This window comes from Oncorhynchus gorbuscha, linkage group LG01 (assembly GCF_021184085.1).
Source record: "Oncorhynchus gorbuscha isolate QuinsamMale2020 ecotype Even-year linkage group LG01, OgorEven_v1.0, whole genome shotgun sequence".
Taxonomy (NCBI): domain Eukaryota; kingdom Metazoa; phylum Chordata; class Actinopteri; order Salmoniformes; family Salmonidae; genus Oncorhynchus; species Oncorhynchus gorbuscha.
The window spans coordinates 92535724-92558408 of NC_060173.1; the positions used below are offsets into that span (position 1 = coordinate 92535724).

At 42.4% G+C, this 22685-nt stretch overlaps 1 protein-coding gene across 2 annotated transcripts in view; it reads left to right on the plus strand.

The window, feature by feature from the left end:
• Window positions 1–10548: 10548 nt before the first annotated feature.
• The window catches only part of LOC124046005 (mannosyl-oligosaccharide 1,2-alpha-mannosidase IB), a 140646-nt gene continuing 128509 nt past the window's right edge, over window positions 10549–22685 (plus strand). The window contains exons 1-3 of one of the 2 annotated variants that reach the window (XM_046365906.1): window positions 10549–11101; window positions 11422–11464; window positions 12076–12545. In XM_046365906.1, the coding sequence (XP_046221862.1) occupies window positions 12232–12545 (314 nt within the window). In that variant the 5' untranslated portion in view covers window positions 10549–11101; window positions 11422–11464; window positions 12076–12231. Of the gene's footprint in view, window positions 11465–12075; window positions 12546–22685 lie in introns of both variants that reach the window. The other variant, XM_046365896.1, reaches the window with a different exon arrangement.

A 22685-nucleotide genomic window follows, 5' to 3' on the forward strand; every position in this document is an offset into this window, starting at 1 on the left:
GATGAAGGGGATGAGACAGGTTAAAGAAGGATTTTTAAGCCTTGAGACAATTTAGACATGGATTGTATGTGTGTGCTATTCAGGGGGTGAATGGGCAAGAAAAAAGATTGAAGTGTCTTTGAGCAGGGTATGTATGGTAGGTGCCAGGCGCACCGGTTTGTGTAAAGAACTGCAATGCTGCTGGGCTTTTCACGCTTAACCAGTTTCCCATGTGTATCAAGAATGGTCCATCACCCAATGGACATTTAGCCAACTTGACACAACCGTGGGAAGCATTGGAGTCAACATGGGCCAGCATCCCTGTGGAAGCTTTCGACACTGATGTAGTGTCCGTGCCCCGATGAATTGAGGCTGTTCTGAGGGCAAAAAGGGGTTGTGCTTTGTAGTCTCTGTGTACATGGGACAGCAGCGTTGGCTGTGAGTGTGTGTGTTTGTGAGTATGGGTGTATACATGTGTGTGAATGTACATGTGAGTAAAGGAGTCTGCTTATGCTTTAATAAAGGGGTCATACAAGGTTTGAACGTTTTACTGTTCCTTATAACTACATCATAATACATTATATCTGTTGGTGTTAAGAAAAGGGTTACTTGTGTTCTCTGCAGCAGATTGGAGGTGGCGGTGGTGGATAACAGTGATGGCTCGTATTCCATCTCCTACACCCCTGTAGAGCCAGGGTCCTACTCTGTGTGGGACCAACCCTGGGTCAGGGGTCAGCATGGCCCTGTATTTCCATTTTGTATTCAATTATTCTTACTCTCATTTCTGTCATTAATTTATTTTCACTTCCTTTCTAAGCCAGGTTTCCCCTTTGGTCCTAAATGTGAAGAGAAAGGTCCAGTGGCACTGTGGAACGTTCCACTGATGTTCTTTCTGTTCCAGTGGGGGTTCTAAGGAGGCGCGCTATGGTTGTACCGGCACCATGCCAGGTAGGTACAGCAGACTAGAGTATTTGGCTAGGTATGTTTGAAATGGGAAATATTGTATATACTTATCTATGGAACTCAATGGCGAGGCCACATCTAGTACTGGTGTAGGGACAATGCTAGGTATGTGTCATGTATTGTATTGTCATGTCTTGTCCCTGTGCTTTCTCTTCTCTTCGTTTCCCCCTGCTGGTCTTATTAGGTTTCTTTCTCTCTCTCTCTATTCCTCTCTCTATCGTTCCGTTCCTGCTCCCAGCTGTTCCTCATTCTCCTAACGACCTCGTTTACTCTTTCACACCTGTCCCCTATTTTGCCCTCTTAAGTCTCTATTTCTCTCTCTGTTTCTGCTTCTGTCCTTGTCGGATTCTTGTTTGCTGTTTGCTTTGCTTTTGTTCCGTCCAGTTGTATTCTGCCTCGTCATCAGATACTACGTGTGAGCAGGTGTGTCTATCCTCTACGGCCCGCGCCTACCCGAAGGGACCTGCAGTCTGTTGCCGCTAGCCCTGCAACTCTCCTCAACAACTAGAAGGGGGACTCTCCTGTTTAACTAGAGGATTTGTGTTTTCCCTGTTTGGACTTCCCCTGTAATGATTGAGGATTTATGTTTTCCCTGTTTGGACATTAAAAGACTGTTTCCGTTATATCGCTTTTGGGTCCTCACTCACCTGCATAACAGTATGTCCTCTATGGGAAGTGTGCCAAGTAGGTGCAGCAGAGTAAAGGCTACTACAGGAGCAGAATGCTAGGTACAGCTGAAGTTGGAAGTTTACATACACCTTAGCCAAATACATTTGAACTCAGTTTTACACTATTCCTGACATTTAATCCTAGTAAACATTCCCTGTCTTAGGTCAGTTAGAATCACCACTTTATTTTAAGAATGTGAAATGTCAGAATAATAGGAGAGATATTTATTTATTTAGCTTTTATTTCTTTCATCACATTCCCAGTGGGTCAGAAGTTTACATGCACTCAATTAGTATTTGGTAGCATTTCCTATAATTTGTTTAACTTGGGTCAAACGTTTCGGGTAGCCTTCCACAAGCTTCCCACAATAAGTTAGGTGAATTTTGGCCCATTCCTCCTGACAGATCTGGTGTAACTGAATCAGGTTTGTAGGCTTCCTTGCTCGCACACACTTTTTCAGTTCTGCCCACACATTTTCTATAGGATTGAGGTCAGGGCTTTGTGGTGGCTACTCCAATACCTTGACTTTGTTGTCCTTAAGCCATTTTGCCACAACTTTGGAAGTATGCTTGGGGTCATTGTCCATTTAGAAGACCCATTTGCAACCAAGCTTTAACTTCCTGGCTAATGTCTTGATGTTGCTTCAATATATCCACATAATTTTCCACCCTCATGATGCCATCTATTTTGTAAAATGCACCAGTCACTTCTGCAGCAAAGCACCCCCACAACATGATGCTGCCAACCCCGTGCTTCACGTTTGGGATGGTGTTCTTCGGCTTGCAAGCCTTCCCCTTTTTCCACCAAACATAACGATGGTCATTATGACCAAACAGTTCTATTTTTGTTTCATCAGACCAGATGACATTTCTTTTGCACCTGCTTCCTCCAGTATCTTCACAAGGTCCTTTGCTGTTGTTCTGCACTTTTCGCACCAAAGTACATTCATCTTTAGGAGACAGAACGTGTCTCCTTCCTGTGCGGTATGACGGTTGCATGGTTCCATGGTGTTTATACTTGCATACTATTGTTTGTACAGATGAAAGTGGTACCTTCAGTGTTTGGAAATTGCTCCCAAGGATGAACCAGACTTGTGGAGGTCTACCATTTTTTTTACGAGGTCCTGGCTGATTTCTTTTGATTTTCCCATGATGTCAAGCAAAGACGCACTGAGTTTGAAGGTAGGCCTTGAAATACATCCACAGGTACACCTCCAATTGACTCAAATGATGTCAATTAGAAGCTTCTAAAGCTATAACATAATTTTCTGGAATTTTCCAAGCTGTTTAAAGGCATAGTCAACTTAGTGTATGTAAACTTCTGACCCACTTGAATTGTGACAGTGTTAAATAAGTTAAATAATCTCTCTGTAAACAACTGGGTCGGGCTCGCCTCGGGGCCATCTGAGGACAGTGCAGCTCTGAGGACCAGGACACCCCTAACACCACCAGTCATGGGTCTACAAATCAACCATTTCAGATGATTAACGAAATAGTGGGAAAGAAGTGGTACAGTTGGGGATAAAAGGGAGAATGAATGTAATTGAAAGACCATTCTCTTTCATCTTAAAAAAATCCCTTGATGTGTTGGTACAATATTAGCAACAGTTATATCATTTCCGTCCTGAATACAAAGCATAACATTCATAATAAATGTAGTCATGGTTTAGAATAATAAGCTGAAAGGTTGTTGTCACTGCAGTTCCATTCTCCACCACTTGATGACAGTAGTGTGCTATTCACGTCAACTTCAGCCCATCATACTATTTTAATGGAAATATTCCATTACACATGAGCGCCTTAGAGAATACTTATTAGTGGGGACAGTGGCAAATCAAGCGTGATACCTATCTAATTACACTGTATTGTAATTGAGTAATAATGTAATCACCCTTATCATGTTTAGTTTGTTGTACAGTTGTTGATGTTGCTTACGTGGAAGCTGTACCACTACATGTTGGTTGAAAAGCTGTTGTACTACTGGTATCATTGTGTTAGACTAAACAAACAAACACACTCTCAACTTCCCTGAGGTAGCTGACCCTCCTCTGTAGAGTTGTTGGGTGGGAGCAGGGAGGTGATGAAATGATGATGTTGAGTGGGTGGATGACTCAAATACTAACCTCTGTTACCTGATCTTGAGAACACAAGTGTTGAAATCACATTACAATTACACATTACAACACATTAAAGCATTGTCTGCGGAATGGACCTGGGAGAGAAGAGGTTTATGTCCTACATAAACGCTTTAAACCCATGATTGGAAACTGAGACAACGTGTCTTGTAAGCTTAAAAACCTCTTCTAATACAACATAACAGAAAAATGTGATGGACAATCATTTGTCTCACACTCCCTCATTCCGCTCCTTTGTCTTCCTCCTTGTATTTTTATTCCTTCTGTCACAAAGAATCTACCTGGTTCATTCATGGACTCTCCCCCTTTCTGTTGGTGTGCTGAGCTGTGACCATCACTCATCGATCCTTTGCATATATGTGTGTGTGAGGTGATAACTCCATCTTTATCCTTCCTGTAAAGAGCTTGCTACAACATATCGCCACGACAACCCTGTGAATGACGTCATACGCTGATAGGCTCTTCATCTCAGGGCTCCAAGAGATGAACCACAAGTTCTTCATCATTGCAAATGTTGAAACAGGGGTAATTTAAAAGTACATGAACCCAGAGCGGTTTATAATTATAAATGTACGGTGATGGAATTAGAGTAGAGTCTATCCATGATGAATTTTGAATAATTTATTTAAAATTGTTTATATTAGTTCAACCTCTATTATGCATGTACATTGCAGAACATATTAGTAAATCCCCTTTGGACAAGATGGATACAGCACACAGGCCAGATAGTGTCAACTGCATTGTAGCTAATGTTCCATGATGCGATGAGTGGAGTCAGAGATCATTTTCTTTGTGTGTGTGTGTGTGTGTGTGTGTGTGTGTGTGTGTGTGTGTGTGTGTGTGTGTGTGTGTGTGTGTGTGTGTGTGTGTGTGTGTGTGTGACATAAATAAAGACTCTGACAATGGGTCACTCTGAACACAGTGTAACCTGATTTCAGAAAAGGGCCAGAGCCATATCATCACACTAATGTACTTCCATAGCTCTAAATTGACCCCACATCACACAGGAGAGTGGAGTGCCCCATGGCAATCTCCAGGCAATAATGTGAACCTGGCCATACAGGACTGAATCTACAGACACCTGGGCCTAAAAGAGACAGAAATAAACTGGTAGCCAGAGTATCTGAATACTAGACAGTTCAATTATCCCCACAAACACTGCTCTGACTGACTGAGTCTCCATCAGATCATCTGATTCCAAATACCACCACTCCAGTCCTGTTTGTAGAGCTCTCTTTATCTTTTCTCTCCAAAACTCTTGAACGTGCCGTCCTTGGCCAGCTCTCCCGCTATCTCTCTCTGAATGACCTTCTTGATCCAAATCAGTCAGGTTTCAAGACTAGTCATTCAACTGAGACTGCTCTCCTCTGTATCACGGAGGCGCTCCGCACTGCTAAAGCTAACTCTCTCTCCTCTGCTCTCATCCTTCTAGATCTATCGGCTGCCTTCGATACTGTGAACCATCAGATCCTCCTCTCCACCCTCTCCGAGTTGGGCATCTCCGGCGCGGCCCACGCTTGGATTGCGTCCTACCTGACAGGTCGCTCCTACCAGTTGGCGTGGCGAGAATCTGTCTCCTCACCACGCGCTCTCACCACTGGTGTCCCCCAGGGCTCTGTTCTTGGCCCTCTCCTATTCTCGCTATACGCCAAGTCACTTGGCTCTGTCATAACCTCACATGGTCTCTCTTATCATTGCTATGCAGACGACACACAATTAATCTTCTCCTTTCCCCCTTCTGATGACCAGGTGGCGAATCGCATCTCTGCATGTCTGGCAGACATATCAGTGTGGATGACGGATCACCACCTCAAGCTGAACCTTGGCAAGACGGAGCTGCTCTTCCTCCCGGGGAAGGACTGCCCGTTCCATGATCTCGCCATCACGGTTGACAACTCCATTGTGTCCTCCTCCCAGAGCGCCAAGAACCTTGGCGTGATCCTGGACAACACCCTGTCGTTCTCAACCAACATCAAGGCGGTGGCCCGTTCCTGTAGGTCCATGCTCTACAACATCCGCAGAGTACGACCCTGCCTCACACAGGAAGCGGCGCAGGTCCTAATCCAGGCACTTGTCATCTCCCGTCTGGATTACTGCAACTCGCTGTTGGCTGGGCTCCTGCCTGTGCCATTAAACCCCTTCAACTCATCCAGAACGCCGCAGCCCGTCTGGTGTTCAACCTTCCCAAGTTCTCTCACGTCACCCCGCTCCTCCGTTCTCTCCACTGGCTTCCAGTTGAAGCTCGCATCCGCTACAAGACCATGGTGCTTGCCTACGGAGCTGTGAGGGGAACGGCACCTCAGTACCTCCAGGCTCTGATCAGGCCCTACACCCAAACAAGGGCACTGCGTTCATCCACCTCTGGCCTGCTCGCCTCCCTACCACTGAGGAAGTACAGCTCCCGCTCAGCCCAGTCAAAACTGTTCGCTGCCCTGGCCCCCCAATGGTGGAACAAACTCCCTCACGACGCCAGGACAGCGGAGTCAATCACCACCTTCCGGAGACACCTGAAACCCCACCTCTTTAAGGAATACCTAGGATAGGATAAGTAATCCCTCTCACCCCCCTTATGTTTTAGATGCACTATTGTAAAGTGACTGTTCCACTGGATGTCATAAGGTGAATGCACCAATTTGTAAGTCGCTCTGGATAAGAGCGTCTGCTAAATGACTTAAATGTAAATGTAAATGTAGTACACCTGCTCGTCATGTCACATCACCTGCGAATCGTCATCTGTGTTCTTGGCACCGTAGGATGGCACAGAGACGCCCCATTGCCTGGAACATCAGATATGGAGTAACCCTCACCAACCTCCTCCCCATGTTATCATCACTGGAACATACATTTGACAGATACCCTCTACTAGAGGATATGACATAGCATGGGAGCCTATCCTCTTGCCCCGGCATAGATCCCCAGGGTGGTATGATGGTACTCTACTTTATTGACTGGATTTAAACCATCGTAATTTGCCACCCTGTTCACACGGCGCTCCAAAGCCAGATGCTGTTTCATCATGTTTACCTGCTGGAGTATGCCTTTTCATTTGCTGCACCAGGGCCTCGTTGTTCTAAACCTTAATCTCCCTCACCGTCTCTTTCTTCCACTTGTCCTTTCTTTGTTTCTTTTCCTTCACCACTCTTTTTATCTTTCTAGAAGTGTTTGTCATGAGCATTTTGTCTTTGCTGCATTGTTTTGCTGGGCTTGAAGTTCACCATGAGTCCTCTCCAGGCCAATGATCCGTACCCCTCTGACATTGATAACAAGAGGTTCAGCGAAGCAAACGGCCCCCCTCCCTCCCTCCAGAACCTGATATGGCTTTAAAAGTGTCAGCCTTTTGTGTCAGCTCAGCATTTTTGTTTTGGTGTCTTTTTAGGCACAGAGCCAGCCACTCAAATGTACAGTTTGCAAGTGTGCGTGACACATGATGCATCTCCAAAGAAGACTCTACAGTGATTACAGCACACTTTATACCACAGCACCACACTACTAATTCACTCAGTAAGGGGTGTCACATAAATCTGCCCTGTGGTGCGGAGTGGGGCCTGAGCTAATGGCAACTCAAGGACCCACTGACTGACTTGGGCTCTGTCCCCCCACTCAGCAGGACGTGACTATGTTTCAAGATGGATTTACTTTATAATGTTTCAAAAAATCTTCACTCCAGCCCCCCTCTGACATACTATAAAACGGGCAGACAAGACAACACAACCATTATCACAACTTATACACATGTTTATACATGTTTAAAGTCAAAGACTGAAGCAATATTTTCAGACTTGGTGTAAATGTGGGCAGAAAACACATTTAGTCGGGGTCAAAAGCAGCACTCTGATTATAAGCTGACAGACTGAAGATAATTGACTGTGCGCTGTTGCCCAATGGTAGGCAACAAGAGAGTGCATTTGCTAAGTGTATTTTATAAGATCTAGGATCATGTGCCACTAAATGTCTTTCTACATTTACATTTACATTTAAGTCATTTAGCAGACGCTCTTATCCAGAGCGACCTACAAATTGGTGCATTCACCTTATGACATCGAGTGGAACAGTCACTTTACAATAGTGCATCTAAATCTTAAAGGGGGGGGGGGGGTGAGAGGCATACGTATCCTATCCTAGGTATTCCTTAAAGAGGTGGGGTTTCATGTGTCTCCGGAAGATGGTGATTGACTCCGCTGTCCTGGCGTCGTGAGGGAGTTTGTTCCACCATTGGGGGGCCAGGGCAGCGAACAGTTTTGACTGGGCTGAGCGGGAGCTGTACTTCCTCAGTGGTAGGGAGGCGAGCAGGCCAGAGGTGGATGAACGCAGTGCCCTTGTTTGGGTGTAGGGCCTGATCAGAGCCTGGAGGTACTGAGGTGCCGTTCCCCTCACAGCTCCGTAGGCAAGCACCATGGTCTTGTAGCGGATGCGAGCTTCAACTGGAAGCCAGTGGAGAGAACGGAGGAGCGGGGTGACGTGAGAGAACTTGGGAAGGTTGAACACCAGACGGGCTGCGGCGTTCTGGATGAGTTGAAGGGGTTTAATGGCACAGGCAGGGAGCCCAGCCAACAGCGAGTTGCAGTAATCCAGACGGGAGATGACAAGTGCCTGGATTAGGACCTGCGCCGCTTCCTGTGTGAGGCAGGGTCGTACTCTGCGGATGTTGTAGAGCATGAACCTACAGGAACGGGCCAACGCCTTGATGTTGGTTGAGAACGACAGGGTGTTGTCCAGGATCACGCCAAGGTTCTTAGCGCTCTGGGAGGAGGACACAATGGAGTTGTCAACCGTGATGGCGAGATCATGGAACGGGCAGTCCTTCCCGGGAGGAAGAGCAGCTCCGTCTTGCCGAGGTTCAGCTTGAGGTGGTGATCCGTCATCCACACTGATATGTCTGCCAGACATGCAGAGATGCGATTCGCCACCTGGTCATCAGAAGGGGGAAAGGAGAAGATTAATTGTGTGTCGTCTGCATAGCAATGATAGGAGAGACCATGTGAGGTTATGACAGAGCCAAGTGACTTGGTGTATAGCGAGAATAGGAGAGGGCCTAGAACAGAGCCCTGGGGGACACCAGTGGTGAGAGCGCGTGGTGAGGAGACAGATTCTCGCCACGCCACCTGGTAGGAGCGACCTGTCAGGTAGGACGCAATCCAAGCGTGGGCCGCGCCGGAGATGCCCAACTCGGAGAGGGTGGAGAGGAGGATCTGATGGTTCACAGTATCGAAGGCAGCCGATAGATCTAGAAGGATGAGAGCAGAGGAGAGAGAGTTAGCTTTAGCAGTGCGGAGCGCCTCCGTGATACAGAGGAGAGCAGTCTCAGTTGAATGACTAGTCTACACAATTACAATGTCGTTTTCACTTAAAACACTTAAAAAAATATCCACTTTCCCATAATTCCCTTTCCCTTAACTGAAGGCCTTGCAAATAGTCTCCGTAGGCAGATGGGTTGTCTCCCACAATGTTAACAATGTTGCCCTAGGGCCCTAGGTCTGGAATTTCCAGGACTAGGCCAATGGTTCCCAACCTTTTTAGGTTACTGTACCACCAACTCAATTTCTCTGCCCTGAGTACCCCTGAACTATTGAAGCTCATTCTTGCCATCATTTAAATTTTAATACGGAGTAAAAATGTTTGATATTAAGTCAACCTTTCGAGATGGTAGAACATCCATATAGGATATGTTTCATAATCTGTAGCATTGTGTGGCAATTTCCATCTATCCACGTTGCAGAGATCAGGAAAGCAGTGCCGCCGGCATTTGCCCCAACACTTTTGATTCAGTTTGCTAAAAAATATTGACACAAAAGGGTTGAAAACTCATGTACAATTAATCCGATCTTCAGTTTGATCAGCTGCAGATAGCCTAGAGAAGCCTATGCGCTCTGATCCCCTCTGGCCATTGGAAACAAAGTGGTAACATCATGTATTCATAGTCTAAGCTATATATTCATACCCTAAAATAGGGCAATTTATTTGTGTGAAGAGAAAATGTGAATGTGATCAAATTTGGTTTAAATTCAAACTTTGGTTGGCTAAGCTACCTAGATTTATCAATCCAAAATTATTTACTGGAATGAATCAATCAACAGAAAAGTGATGACATACTGTGTGAGTAACTTTTAAATTACAGATGCAAAGGCCTACATGATGCAACCCTGCATAAAGCAAGCTCAGCCCTGTTAGTTATATTGTCCAAATGCAGTTGTTGACTAGTTTTTTATAAAATCATGACCAGATTAGAAAAAATCTGGTCCCATCATAGCCCATATAAAACTGTTTTACAGCTGATTTATTTATATGTGGTGCCACCTCTGAAAGCACCACGCAATATTACAAATTAAGAAACATTTCATAGAAGTATGTTCTACTATCTTGAAATGTTGATATTGCATCAAAAATTGTATTTATTTTTCATGGAGTGAATGAACTTCCATCCCGAACCCTCATGTTCATTTTACCAGTAAACCATTGACTCATGAGCCTCATACTCCCCGTGGATAGGCCAAGTAGCACTCTGGTTGGGAAACACTGAACTGGGTTTCCTTGCAAAGCACTAATTGCTAGATCCATATTCAGCCATTGTGCATTGTAGTCTTTCACATGCAAAATAAATATATTTTTAATACAAGGACTAGCTACAAAGTACAGTCAGTGCTAAATCACACAGACATACACGTTGCAAAACTGGCTTGCCTATTTAAATAAAATTTAAATAAATACAAATAAAACACGTTGCAAAAATAATTTTGTAATTGATAGACGCTCCCTAAATGTACCAGGCTGGGTAGTCGATGTTCGAAATTGTGGGAGGAGCCGTGGTTCGTTGTAGAGTTGCAGCAGTATCAACATCCCTTGACAGAGGCTAGCTATTTAGAGAGCTGTAGAGCTATCAAGAATGAAATGAGCAAAGGGAAAGCAAAACTACAAAATGAAATCATAGATAGCGAGTTATCCGAATACATTTCTGAACACGGCTATTTGGAAACGGTGGACTAGGATGCATGTCTGTCACCGATTTACTCAAAGGCATTATTGAGGTGATGCAGCAGCGGCGAAATATCGTAACGGACTGCCTCCGGAGGATAGCTAGCCAGCTTGCTAACAGTAGCTAGCTAGCCAGATGCCTTTACAGAAAAAGGCGCAGTCTTTAGCAGGCCAACTGTTTTCCTAACCTCAACATATCCGAGAAACGTAGCTGGTCAATATTACAATATTGCGGGTGCACATATATGTGTTTAATCGGCTAGCTAATTTAATGTTATTGCTTTTCTCCATTAGTAATTTAACTAGCTAGATGGCTAGCCAAGCCTGTCAATTCAGTGGATGAATTTGGTATTCTGTGGAGACGCTGCGCGATAGACGCAGGCCCGGGTGAGAAAGCTGATAAAATACAAGATATTGGGAATATTCATACAAATTAGCAAGACAAGACTGATTTTTAACCACATAATTTAACAGGAACATAAGTAGCTAGCTAGTTGTCATTTTAACACTTATTTTGCTACTATTGAAATGGTCAAGGGAGAATGTATCTCTATTAGAACCTTGTCGAGGATGCGACAATATATGATTAAAATGTTTCACTATTTGAAAGCATAATTACTGTCCTGTTAAATTAACTTACAATATGTGTTAGTTAGGCATTAACAAAACATTTCGAGTTGGTTTTGATTCTGTCGTTGCTTATCCAGCTCAAAACCTAAGAACATGGATCAGAATGACAGAATTTGCACGGTAAGATTTGTTTCCTCTACAATTATGCTTATTAGATATTTTTAAGTGTGACTTTGCTTACAATTACACTATTATATTAGGTACTGCAATGGAAATATGTATCGCATTAGATTTCAGGGATATCACTGATAAGTGGAGGTGATGTGCATTGATGTTGTGATGGTATAACGCGCTCACGCAGGTGATTTTGCCATAATCTAGCTACGTATCACTATTTGATGTAACCTTTAGCCTGCCTACCTGAAAGTATCTTTCCCTTTTCAAACCGGGTTGACATAAAGGTCTGCCGACTCTCCTTGGAAACGTTTCCTTGTGATTTATAATTGCGTTCAATGAATACAGTACATTCTGTATGGGCAGTTAATCCTTATGGACTAACAGATTGTGTTTATTCAAAATACAGTTACTCCCAAAGTCAGATGTGCAGGTTCCTAGGTCTTTTGTAAGGTTCATGATTTGGTGTTACTGACTTAAAAGCCTCATTGTTATATTTTGTGATGATTATTCTGACTGTAAAGACAGGTATTGTTCAGGCTAATGAACCAAAGCGTGTATGGTATGTACCAATTATATACCTGCTCTGTCCTCATAACTCTCTCCTTCAATTTCAGAATAAAAAACATAAATTCAATCGTGACCAGTCACTTCACTGAGGGATCTCAACACTTGATTTCTGGACACGTACTCGCCCCCGGAATGAGATAATACAGCATAAGATAATACAGCCGTGACATTTGTCCACCCTGAGTTCATTTCCACAGTCCAACATGACAACACCAGCTCTACTGCCACTGTCGGGCCGCAGGATACCCACCCTGTCACCTGGCGCTGCCTCTTTCCCACACCACAGGGCCACTCTGAGGCTCTCAGAGAAGTTTATCCTCCTCCTCATCCTCAGTGCCTTCATCACTTTATGCTTTGGGGCTTTCTTCTTCCTCCCGGACAACTCAAAACATAAGCGCTTTGACCTGGGCTTGGAAGATGTGCTGATTCCGCATATCGAGGCACCCAAGGGGGCTAAGCATCCTGGTGGACAGGTGGTCATACATGGACAGGGGGGCCATGATGAACACAGACACAGGTAAGAGATGCTGAGGAATGCGCAGCTATCTAGTGTTGTTGCCTCTGCTTTACACATGTCAGTATGAATTGAAATGTACTGCAAAAGTGTAATCTCCAAAGTTATGAAGAAAAATGGAAGACTTGCAACCTTTTTTCTTTGCTTCTCTATATGAAGAACTCAACAGCTTATTGGGCCCTCAGTAGGATTTACAGTACCTTGCAAAAGTATTTTGATTTCTTCACATTGTCTTACAAAGTGAGAGTAAAATGGATTTATGTAATGACTATATATAAGTTATTACATTTTTATTAATCTTTAAAACTTTGACATTACATAATATTTTGTGCAGATTTTTGACAATGCCAAATCAATTTTAATTTCACTTTGTAACACAATAAAATGTGCCAAAGGGTCTGAATACTTTTGCAAGGCTCTGTATATAATAGATCTGTTTCGCTCTCCTCTGTCTCTCTCTTTCCATCTCTCTCTCTCTGTGTGTGTGTGTGTGTCTCTTCTTTATATCCAGCAAAATGTGTGTCCACAGTAGAGGTCGACCAATTAATCGGAATGGCCAATTAATTAGGGCCGATTACAAGTTTTCGCAACAATCGGAAATCTGTATTTTTGGACACTGATTTGACCGATTTGATTTTTTAAATGTTTTTTGTACACCTTTATTTAATCTTTATTTAACTAGGCAAGTCAGTTAAGAACACATTCTTATTTTCAATGACTGCCTCGTTCAGGGGCAGAACGACAGTTTTTCACCTTGTCAGCTCGGGGGAGCCAATCTTGCAACCTTACATTTTAACTAGTCCAACGCTATAACCACCTGCCTCTCGTTGCACTCCACAAGGAAACTGCCGGTTACACGAATGCAGTAAGCCAAGGTAAGTTGCTAGCTAGCATTAAACTTATCTTATAAAAAAACTATAAATCAATCAATCATAATCACTAGTTAACTACACATGGTTGATGACATTACTAGTTTATCTAGCGTTTCCTGCGTTGCATATAATCTGACTGAGCATACAAGTATCTGACTGAGCGGTGGTAGGCAGCAGCAGGCTCGTCAGCATTTATTCAAACAGCACTTCTGTGAATTTTGCCAGCAGCTCTTCGTTGTGCGTCAAGCATTGCGCTGTTTATGACTTCAAGCCTATCAACTCCCGAGATGAGGCTGCTGTAACTGATGTGAAATGGCTAGCTAATTAGCGGGGTGTGTGCTAATAGCGTTTCAAACGTCTCTCGCTCTGAGACTTGGAGTGGTTGTTCCCCTTGCTCTGTATGGGTAACGCTGCTTCGAGGGTGGCTGGTGTCGTTGTGAGTGAGGAGAGGGACGGAAGCTATACTGTTACACTGGCAATACTAAAGTTCCTATAATAACATCCAATAGTCAAAGGTTAATGAAATACAAATGGTATAGAGGGAAATAGTCCAATAATTCCGATAATAACTACAACCTAAAACTTCTTACCTGGGAATATTGAAGACTCATGTTAAAAGGAACCACCAGCTTTCATATCTGAACCACCAGCTTTCATATGTTCTCATGTTCTGAGCAAGGAACTTAAACGTTAGCTTTCTTACATGGCATATATTGCACTTTTACTTTCTTCTCCAACACTTTGTTTTTGCATTATTTAGACCAAATTGAACATGTTTCATTATTTATTTGAGGCTGAATTTATTTTATTGATCTATTATATTATGTTAAAATAAGTGTTCATTCAGTGTTGTCATTATTACAAATAAATAAAACTAATCTGCATAGGCTTTTTTGGTCCTCCAATAATCGGTATAGGCATTGAAAAATCATAATCGGTCGACCTCTAGTCCACAGGTCTTATTCAAGAGCAACCTGAGCACTGTGTCACATGACTATATAGCCAGGTAGGAAACAACTAACGGTGAGGGAGGGTCACAGAAACCAACACAGTAAGAGCTTCCTCTAGCCTTAATGCATCTGGGTTACTCTTAAAATCTCACACCTAGCCTTTGGTTAATGGCTATGTGTGCATGATGAATATCACTGACATTGGCCTCTACTGACTGTGCTCAACTCATTTAACTGTTGAATGAAGACACACACCCTTGTAGTCCCAGCTCAGCGTGAAGAGCAGTGGTGGTGTCAATTATTTTTTCACAAATAAAAATAAAGAAATATCAGAAAGAGCAATATCAAGAGTCCGGAAATTAAATATGTGTGTGTGTAATGGCTTCACACAGAATGAAAGTAGGGCACTACTAGCATTTTAGGATTTTAGTAACTAGCTTGCTCCTTATATAATGCTTTTAACCTACTTTAATGCTTTGATTTACCTGTAAATTGTTATCACAAAAAGCAGAGTCCCTGTTTACTTCCTGTCTGTGAGAGAGGTGGGTAAAGCGGATTTGTCCGAACAGGTGCGGACATTTGTGGAAACAGTCGTTAGTTGTAGAGTACCAAATGTTAAAGCTTTTTCTCTGCCTCTCACTCAGCAGGGACCTTGGTGTTGCCACCATCCTCCCCTTTGGCACATTTTAATTTGGCAGAAAATTTGCCATAGCTTATTTGTGGTTTGATGTCTGGGAAGAGACGAGGCCAAGATCACAAGTGGTACACGACATGTCAATGTGAACAACACTGCAGTATTTATTATTTTGTATTTATGAAATAAACAAAATTCAGTCTGACTGTAGATGGGTGAGTTTGCATTGCAAGAAGGTGTCGGTTTGAGGAGATGGGATATAGTTTATCTACATGAAGAGTTTTGAAAGGCCACTGCGTTTAACCTCCTATAACAATTCATTTGTTTGTTTAGAGTGTTTGTCACTCACAGCTCATGGAAATGTTTTTGACTTTGCATTTTAAGCAGCTGACTCAGCCATTGAACAAAACATCATCATTGCATGTTAGTGAGGGTCATTTCCATGTAAAAGGACCCATGAGCACCAATGTGAAGTTCATAGACTCATGTCAAATGAAAGCAGATTATTTATTTTTTGACCTATCTATACACAATACCCCATAATGACACAGTGAAAACATGTTTTTAGAAATTGTTACAAAGTTATTGAAAGTGAAATACAGAAATATTTTATGGAAATATATTTTTGACACCCAGTCAATACATGTTAGAATCATCTTTGGCAGCGATTACAGTTGTGAGTCTCTGGGAAAGTCAAGCTCTTTGCACACCTGGATTGTACATTATTCTTTTAAAAATGATTCAAGCTCTGTCAAGTTGGTTGCTGTCCTTTGCTCATTGTTAGACAGCCATTTTCAAGTCTTGACATAGATTTTCCAGCAAAACTGTAACTAGGACACTCGGGAACATTCAATGTCTTGGTAAGCAACTCCAGTGTATAGTTGGCCTTGTGTTTTAGCTTATTGCCCTGATGAAAGGTGAATTTGTCTCCCAGTGTCTGTTTGAAAGCAGACTGAACCAGGTTTTCCTGTAGTATTTTGCCTGTGCTTAGCTCTATTCTGTTTTATATGTATCCTGAAAAACTCCCCAGTCCATAACGATTACAAGCATACCCTTCACATGATGCACTATGCTTGAAAATATGAGGAGTGGTACTCAGTGTTGTGTGGATTTGCCCCAAACATAATGCATGTTTTGGAATATTTGTATTCTCTACAGGCTTCCTTCTTTTCATTCTGTCATTTAGTTTAGTATTTTGGAGTAACTACAATGTTATTGATCCATCCTCAGTTTTCTTCTATCACAGCCATTCAACTGTGCAGGCCAGTGACACAAAATCTCAATTTAATCCATTTTAAATGCAGGTTGAAACACAACAATACATTTGACCGGCAATTCTTACCAGGCTATAGGTTAATTTGCCTTTAGTGGAATTAAATTGGTGCTTGTGTATTTTTGTTAGTCTTCATGTATTTTATTTATCCCACGCACACAGCATACAGAGCCTTGTTTGAGGAGCGGAATTACCTATCACGTCAGACAGCACAAGAGCAGCGCCTAAAAATCACAGCTGCTGTTACTGGAGTGAGATGTGCTGTTATAAGCTCAGTCATTGCACATCAAATAACAATTATGAATGCAATTGTGTGATAAAAACTGTTTTAACTACAATTTAAAAAAAGATCTGCTATTTTTATTTCCCGCAGTCACCTCTTTACTGTTGACGTTGAGACTGGTGTTTTTCAGGTACTATTTAATGAAGCTGCCAGTTGAGGAATTGTGAGGCGTCTGTTTCTCAAACTAGACACTCTAATGTACTTGTCTTCTTGCTCAGTTGTGCACCAGGGCCTACCACTCCTCTTTCTATTCTGGTTAGAGCCAGTTTGCGCTATTCTGTGAAGGGAGTAGCACACAGCATTGTACGAGATCTTCAGTTTCTTGGCAATTTCTGAAGGAATAGCCTTCATTTTTCAGAACAAGAATAGACTGACGAGTTTCAGAAGAAAAATCTTTGGCCATTTTGAGCCTGTAATCGAACCCACAAATGCTGATGCTCCAGATACTGAACTAGTCTAAAGAAGGCCAGTTTTATTGCTTCTTTAATCAGAACAACAGTTTTCAGCTGTGCTAACCCTTTTGCAATTATGTTAACTTCTTACGGCTGAGATCCCGTTAAGGGGATCGATATGACAGCAGCCAGTGAAAGTGCAGGGCGACAAATTCAAACAGAAATCTCATAATAAAGATTCCTCAAACATACAAGTATTTTACGCCCTTTTAAAGATAAACTTCTTGTTAATCCCACCACTGTGTCCGATTTCAAAAAGGCTTTATGACGAAAGCACACCGTCTGATTATGTTAGGTTAGTACCTAGTCACAGAAAAACACAGCCATTTTTCCAGCCAAAGACAGGAGTCACAAAAAGCAGAAATAGAGAGAAAATGAATCACTAACCTTTGATTATCTTCATCAGATGACACTCATAGGACTTTGTTACACAATACATGTATGTTTTGTTCGGTAAAGTTCATATTTATATCCAAAAATCTTAGTTTACATTGGCGCGTTATGTTCAGTAATGTTTTGCCTCCAAAACATCCGGTGATTTTGCAGAGAGCCACATCAATTTACAGAAATATTCATAAAAAACATTGATAAAAGATACAAGTGTTCCACATGGAAATTTAGATAAACTTCTCATTAATGCAACTGCTCTGTCAGATTTCAAAAAACTTTTACAGAAAAAGCACACCATGCAATAATCTGAGTACGGCGCTCAGACACAAAAACAAGCCACCCGCCATGTTGTGGAGTCAACAGAAGTCAGAAATAGCATTATAAATATTCACTTACCTTTGATCTTCATCAGAATGCACTCCCAGGAATCCCAGTTCCACAATAAATGTTTGTTTTCTTAGATAAAGTCCAACATTTATGTCCAAATGCCTCCTTATTGTTCGCACCTTCAGTTCACATATCCAAATAAATGACGCCCAGGCCAGACTAAAAGTTTAAAAAATCCATTACAGTTCATAGAAACATGTCAAACAATGCATAGAATCAATCTTTAGGATGTTTTTAACATAAATCTTCAATAATGTTTCAACCGGAGAATTCCTTTGTCTTTAGAAATGCAATGGAACGCAGCTACCTCTCACGGGGCCTGAATGAGCTCATGGCTTTCTGGCAGGCCCCTTACCTCAATCAGCTCTTATTCTCTTCTCCTTTACAGTAAACGCCTGAAACAAAAAGGTTCTAAAGACTATTGATATCTAGTGGAAGCCTTAGGAAGTGCAATCGGACCAAATTTCCACTGTATCTTGGATAGGCAAAGAGTTCAAAAACTACAAACCTCAGATTTCCCACTTCCTGGTTGGATTTTCTTCTCAGGTTTTTGCCTGCCTTATGAGTTCTGTTATACTCACAGGTAGTGGGTGGGTTCGATCCCCGGGACCACCCATACGTAGAATGTATGCACACATGACTGTAAGTCGCTTTGGATAAAAGCGTCTGCTAAATGGCATTTATTATTATTATTATTATATTATCATTCAAACAGTTTTAGAAACGTCAGTGTTTTCTATCCAAATATATAATATGCATATCTTAGCTGGGCCTGAGTAGCAGGCAGTTTACTCTGGGCACCTTATTCATCCAAGCTACTCAATACTGCCCCCAGCCATAAGAAGTTAACAGCTGTGCCTTGTTAAAAGTTAATTTGTGTAATTTCTTGATGTGTCTGTTACTTGAACTCTGAAGTATTTAATAACACCCTCATATGAAGAGGAATGGAATGTGGAATGTGGGAGGTGATAGAATGCATTGAGCGTATTGTAAAGGAGTCAGTACTTGAATCCGTTACATTGCTTTTTACTCCTATTATTGTATACTCCTAAACAGTATAATTAGCTTTTCTATATATACAGTGTGCTGTGTTTTATGTATTTATTCTCATGGTTGAGTTGAAATGTTATAATCGTAATGTTATAATGGTTGAGGATGAGTTGAGAAATCAAAGTAAGCCTTGCTGCCAGATCTTGTGTTGTTTAGATGTAATTTTCTCGGTACCACCTGTTTTCAGTCCGTTTGTTTTGAATCCTATCAACACATCTAGTTATCTGGAGGGTTCAGCCAGCATTCAGCAAATGGATTTTGGGAGTGACTCACCACCTGGATTTGGTCTTTTGAAATGGTGCTGTTTACATTTAGATAAAAGTAGAGACTCGGAGCTACAAAAGGGTATATCATGCACTGTATTTGAGGAACAATTGGAAAGTAATTCTGCTTTGAATGTTGATCAGCTTGTAAACTCACTTTTGTCTTTGAATGTTTTTCTATCTAGTGAAGAGCTCTTTGTCTACACTCATGGCCAAAAGTTTTGAGAACGACACAAATATTAATTTCAACAAAGTTTGCTGCTTTAGATATTTTTGTCAGATGCTACTATGGAAGTATAAGTATAATTACAAGCATTTCATAAGTAAAGTGTCAAAGGCTTTTATTGACAATTACATGAAGTTGATGTAAACAGTCAATATTTGCAGTGTTTACTCTTCTTTTTCAAGACCTCTGCAGTCTGCCCTGGCATACTGTCAATTAAGTTCTGGGCCACATCCTGTCTGATGGCAGCCCATTCTTGCATGATCAATGCTTGGAGTTTGTCAGAATTTGCGGGTTTTTGTTTGCCCACCCACCTCTTGAGGATTGACCAAAAGTTCTCAATGGGATTAAAGTCTGGGGAGTTTCCTGGCTATGGACCCAAAATATCAATGTTTTGTTCTCTGAGCCACTTAGTTATCACGTTTGCCTTATGGCCAGGTGCTCCATCATGATGGAAAAGGCATTGTTCGTCACCAAACTGTTCCTGGATGGTTGGGAGAAGTTGCTCTCGGAGGATGTGTTGGTTCCATTCTTTATTCATGTCTGTGTTCTTTGGCAAAATTGTGAGTGAGCCCACTCCCTTGGCTGAGAAGCAACCCCACATATGAATGGTCTCAGGATGCTTTACTGTTTGCATGACACAGGACTGATGGTAGCGCTCACCTTGTCTTCTCCGGACAAGGTTTTTCTGGATGCCCCAAATAATCGGAAAGGGTATTCATCAGAGAAAATGACTTTACTCCAGTCCTCAGCAGTCCAATCCCTGTGTCTTTTGCAGAATATCAGTCTGTCCCTGATGTTTTTCCTGTAGAGAAGTGGCTTCTTTGCTGCCCTTCTTGATACCAGGCCATCCTCTAAAAGTCTTTGCCTCACTGTGCGTGCAGATGCACTCACACCTGCCTGCTGCCATTCCTGAGCAAGCTCTGTACTGGTGGTGCTCCGATCCCGCAGCTGAATCAACTTTAGGAGACGGTCCTGGCACTTGCTGGACTTTCTTGGGTGCCCTGAAGCCTTCTTCACAACAATTGAACCGCTCTCCTTGAAGTTCTTGATGATCCGATAAATGGTTGATTTAGGTGCAATCTTACTGGCATCAATATCCTTGCCTGTGAAGCCCTTGTTGTGCAAAGCAATGATGACGGCACGTGTTTCCTTGCAGGTAACCATGGTGGACAGAGGAAGAACAATGATTCCAAGCACCCCCCTCCTTTTGAAGCTTCCAGTCTGTAATTCGAACTCAATCAGCATGACAGAATTATCTCCAGCCTTGTCCTCATCAACACTCACACCTGTGTTAACGAGAGAATCACTGACATGATATCAGCTGGTCCTTTTGTGGCAGGAATGCAGAGGAAATATTTTGGGGGGATTTAGTTCATTTGCATGGCATTCTGGAGTATATGCAAATTGCCATCATACAAACTGAGGCAGCAGACTTTGTGAAAATGAATATTTGTATCATTCTCAACTTTTGGCCACGACTGTACACCCATTCAGCATCGTTCACACCCTCTTAAGCTTTAGCCCTCCCATCTCGTTTTGCTCTCAGAGCATTCAGAGCGCACACTTGACCCTCTGGCCCATGATTTGTTTACCTATGGATAACATGAAAACAGCCTAACCAGCTCTGCTGGCAACAACGTCATTACACTTTTTTTCCAGACGTTTACTGACATCGGCCATATTCAACGGGTGTTGTACACACGTCACGTAACGTTAGCGAGCGAGCCAGCCAACATAAGCTAGTTAAACAACAATGAACAGTGTCAACAATGCCACAGTGCTGGGCATGTTCAATGTTAGCTAGCTAACATTAGGCTCTAACTAGAACAGCAAACGGCTCTGAGAAACAAATAACGTCAGCTAGGGAGCCAGCCAGCTAACGTTAGCGAGCTAGCTAACAGTACACTTCAGCTTAAGACAACTAGCTAGCTAGGTAAACACTGTACCTATCTAGGTGAACAAATTGTAAGTTCACACATGTCATGTTAGCTAACATTATCTAGTTAACCAACAATGAACAGTGCCAACAATGCCACAGTGCTGGGAGCTAACCAACCATGTTCAATGTTAGCTAGCTAACTAGAACAGCAAACAGCTCTTGGAAATGAATAATAACATCAGCTAGGGAGCCAGCCAGCTAACATTAGCTAGCTAGTTAACAGTACCCTTTAGCTAGAAATGGAACCACTGTCAAAATTCGGTAACGTGTAATATCTGAAAATATAGCTAGCTATCTTACCTGTATACATCATCATGCATGGAAGCATCTCCCTGTCAGGAATGCCATGCCACGATTGCGCTTAGTTTGAAGATGTAATCCGGAGACCGGTGTTTTCTCCGTCTCTTTAGCTATCATACTCTAATTACACTGATTTCAAAACTTGATCCTCCAGAATGTGGAGAGCAACACTTATGCAGCTCCACTACACAGTACATAAAAAAGCCGCGTTCGACAGGATTACCAACACAGACTGATGAGCTTCTATGGCAGACCAATCCGAACATGGCTAGTGGGAAGGTTGCTCTCTCTTTCTGTGGCTTAACCCACAAGGCTCGTCATTTAACAATTGCATTCGTATTTACAGATCTCATACAAGTTTGTTTTTAAGGCACATGAAAGTTCACATGTTCGAGAAGGCATTTCTGCCAAACAAAGCATTTTGATAAAATAAAATAAATTAAAGACCTAATGGCTCTCCGGTGAAGTTGTGACTTGCAACATACACCTAGTTTCCTGAATTGGGTCCCATATATTCGTAGGTATCATTTAATGTTATTGTCCATAAAATGTAGGTCAAACCATTGCACAAGAGGAGACTTCATCGTTTTTTTTAACAAGGACCATCTTTGTCTTCCAAGTCAGTAAGAGATTGTGCTTGGTCTCTCAAAGAAACATTTTGCCCAACCAGTGTCATCATACTTGAGCCACACTTACCAGGGTTGGGATCAATTCATAAATTGAAAAATAGCCTACTCGGAGTCAGTGTGCTCCTCTTCCGTAGTAGGTGCAGCAGCATCAGTCTCTGCCAGAGAGAACTCTATGCCAGAGCTGTGATTGCACTAAGCCACAGGTAAACGTAATTACATAAACCGCCCAGCAATGCATCGCCAATAATCAGGTTTATTGCCATGGTAACCCCTTCATCTCTTATTGCCTTGCCATTCACTGTTAGTGTGTTGGCACTAGGGCTGGGAATTGCCAGGAACCTCATAATACGATATTATCACGATACTTAGGTGCCGATACGATAGGTATATCCATCCTGCCCTGCCTATCTAAGGTCTTCGAAAGCCAAGTCAACAAACAGGTCACTGACCATCTCAAATCCCACCGTACCTTCTCCGCTGTGCAATCTGGTTTCC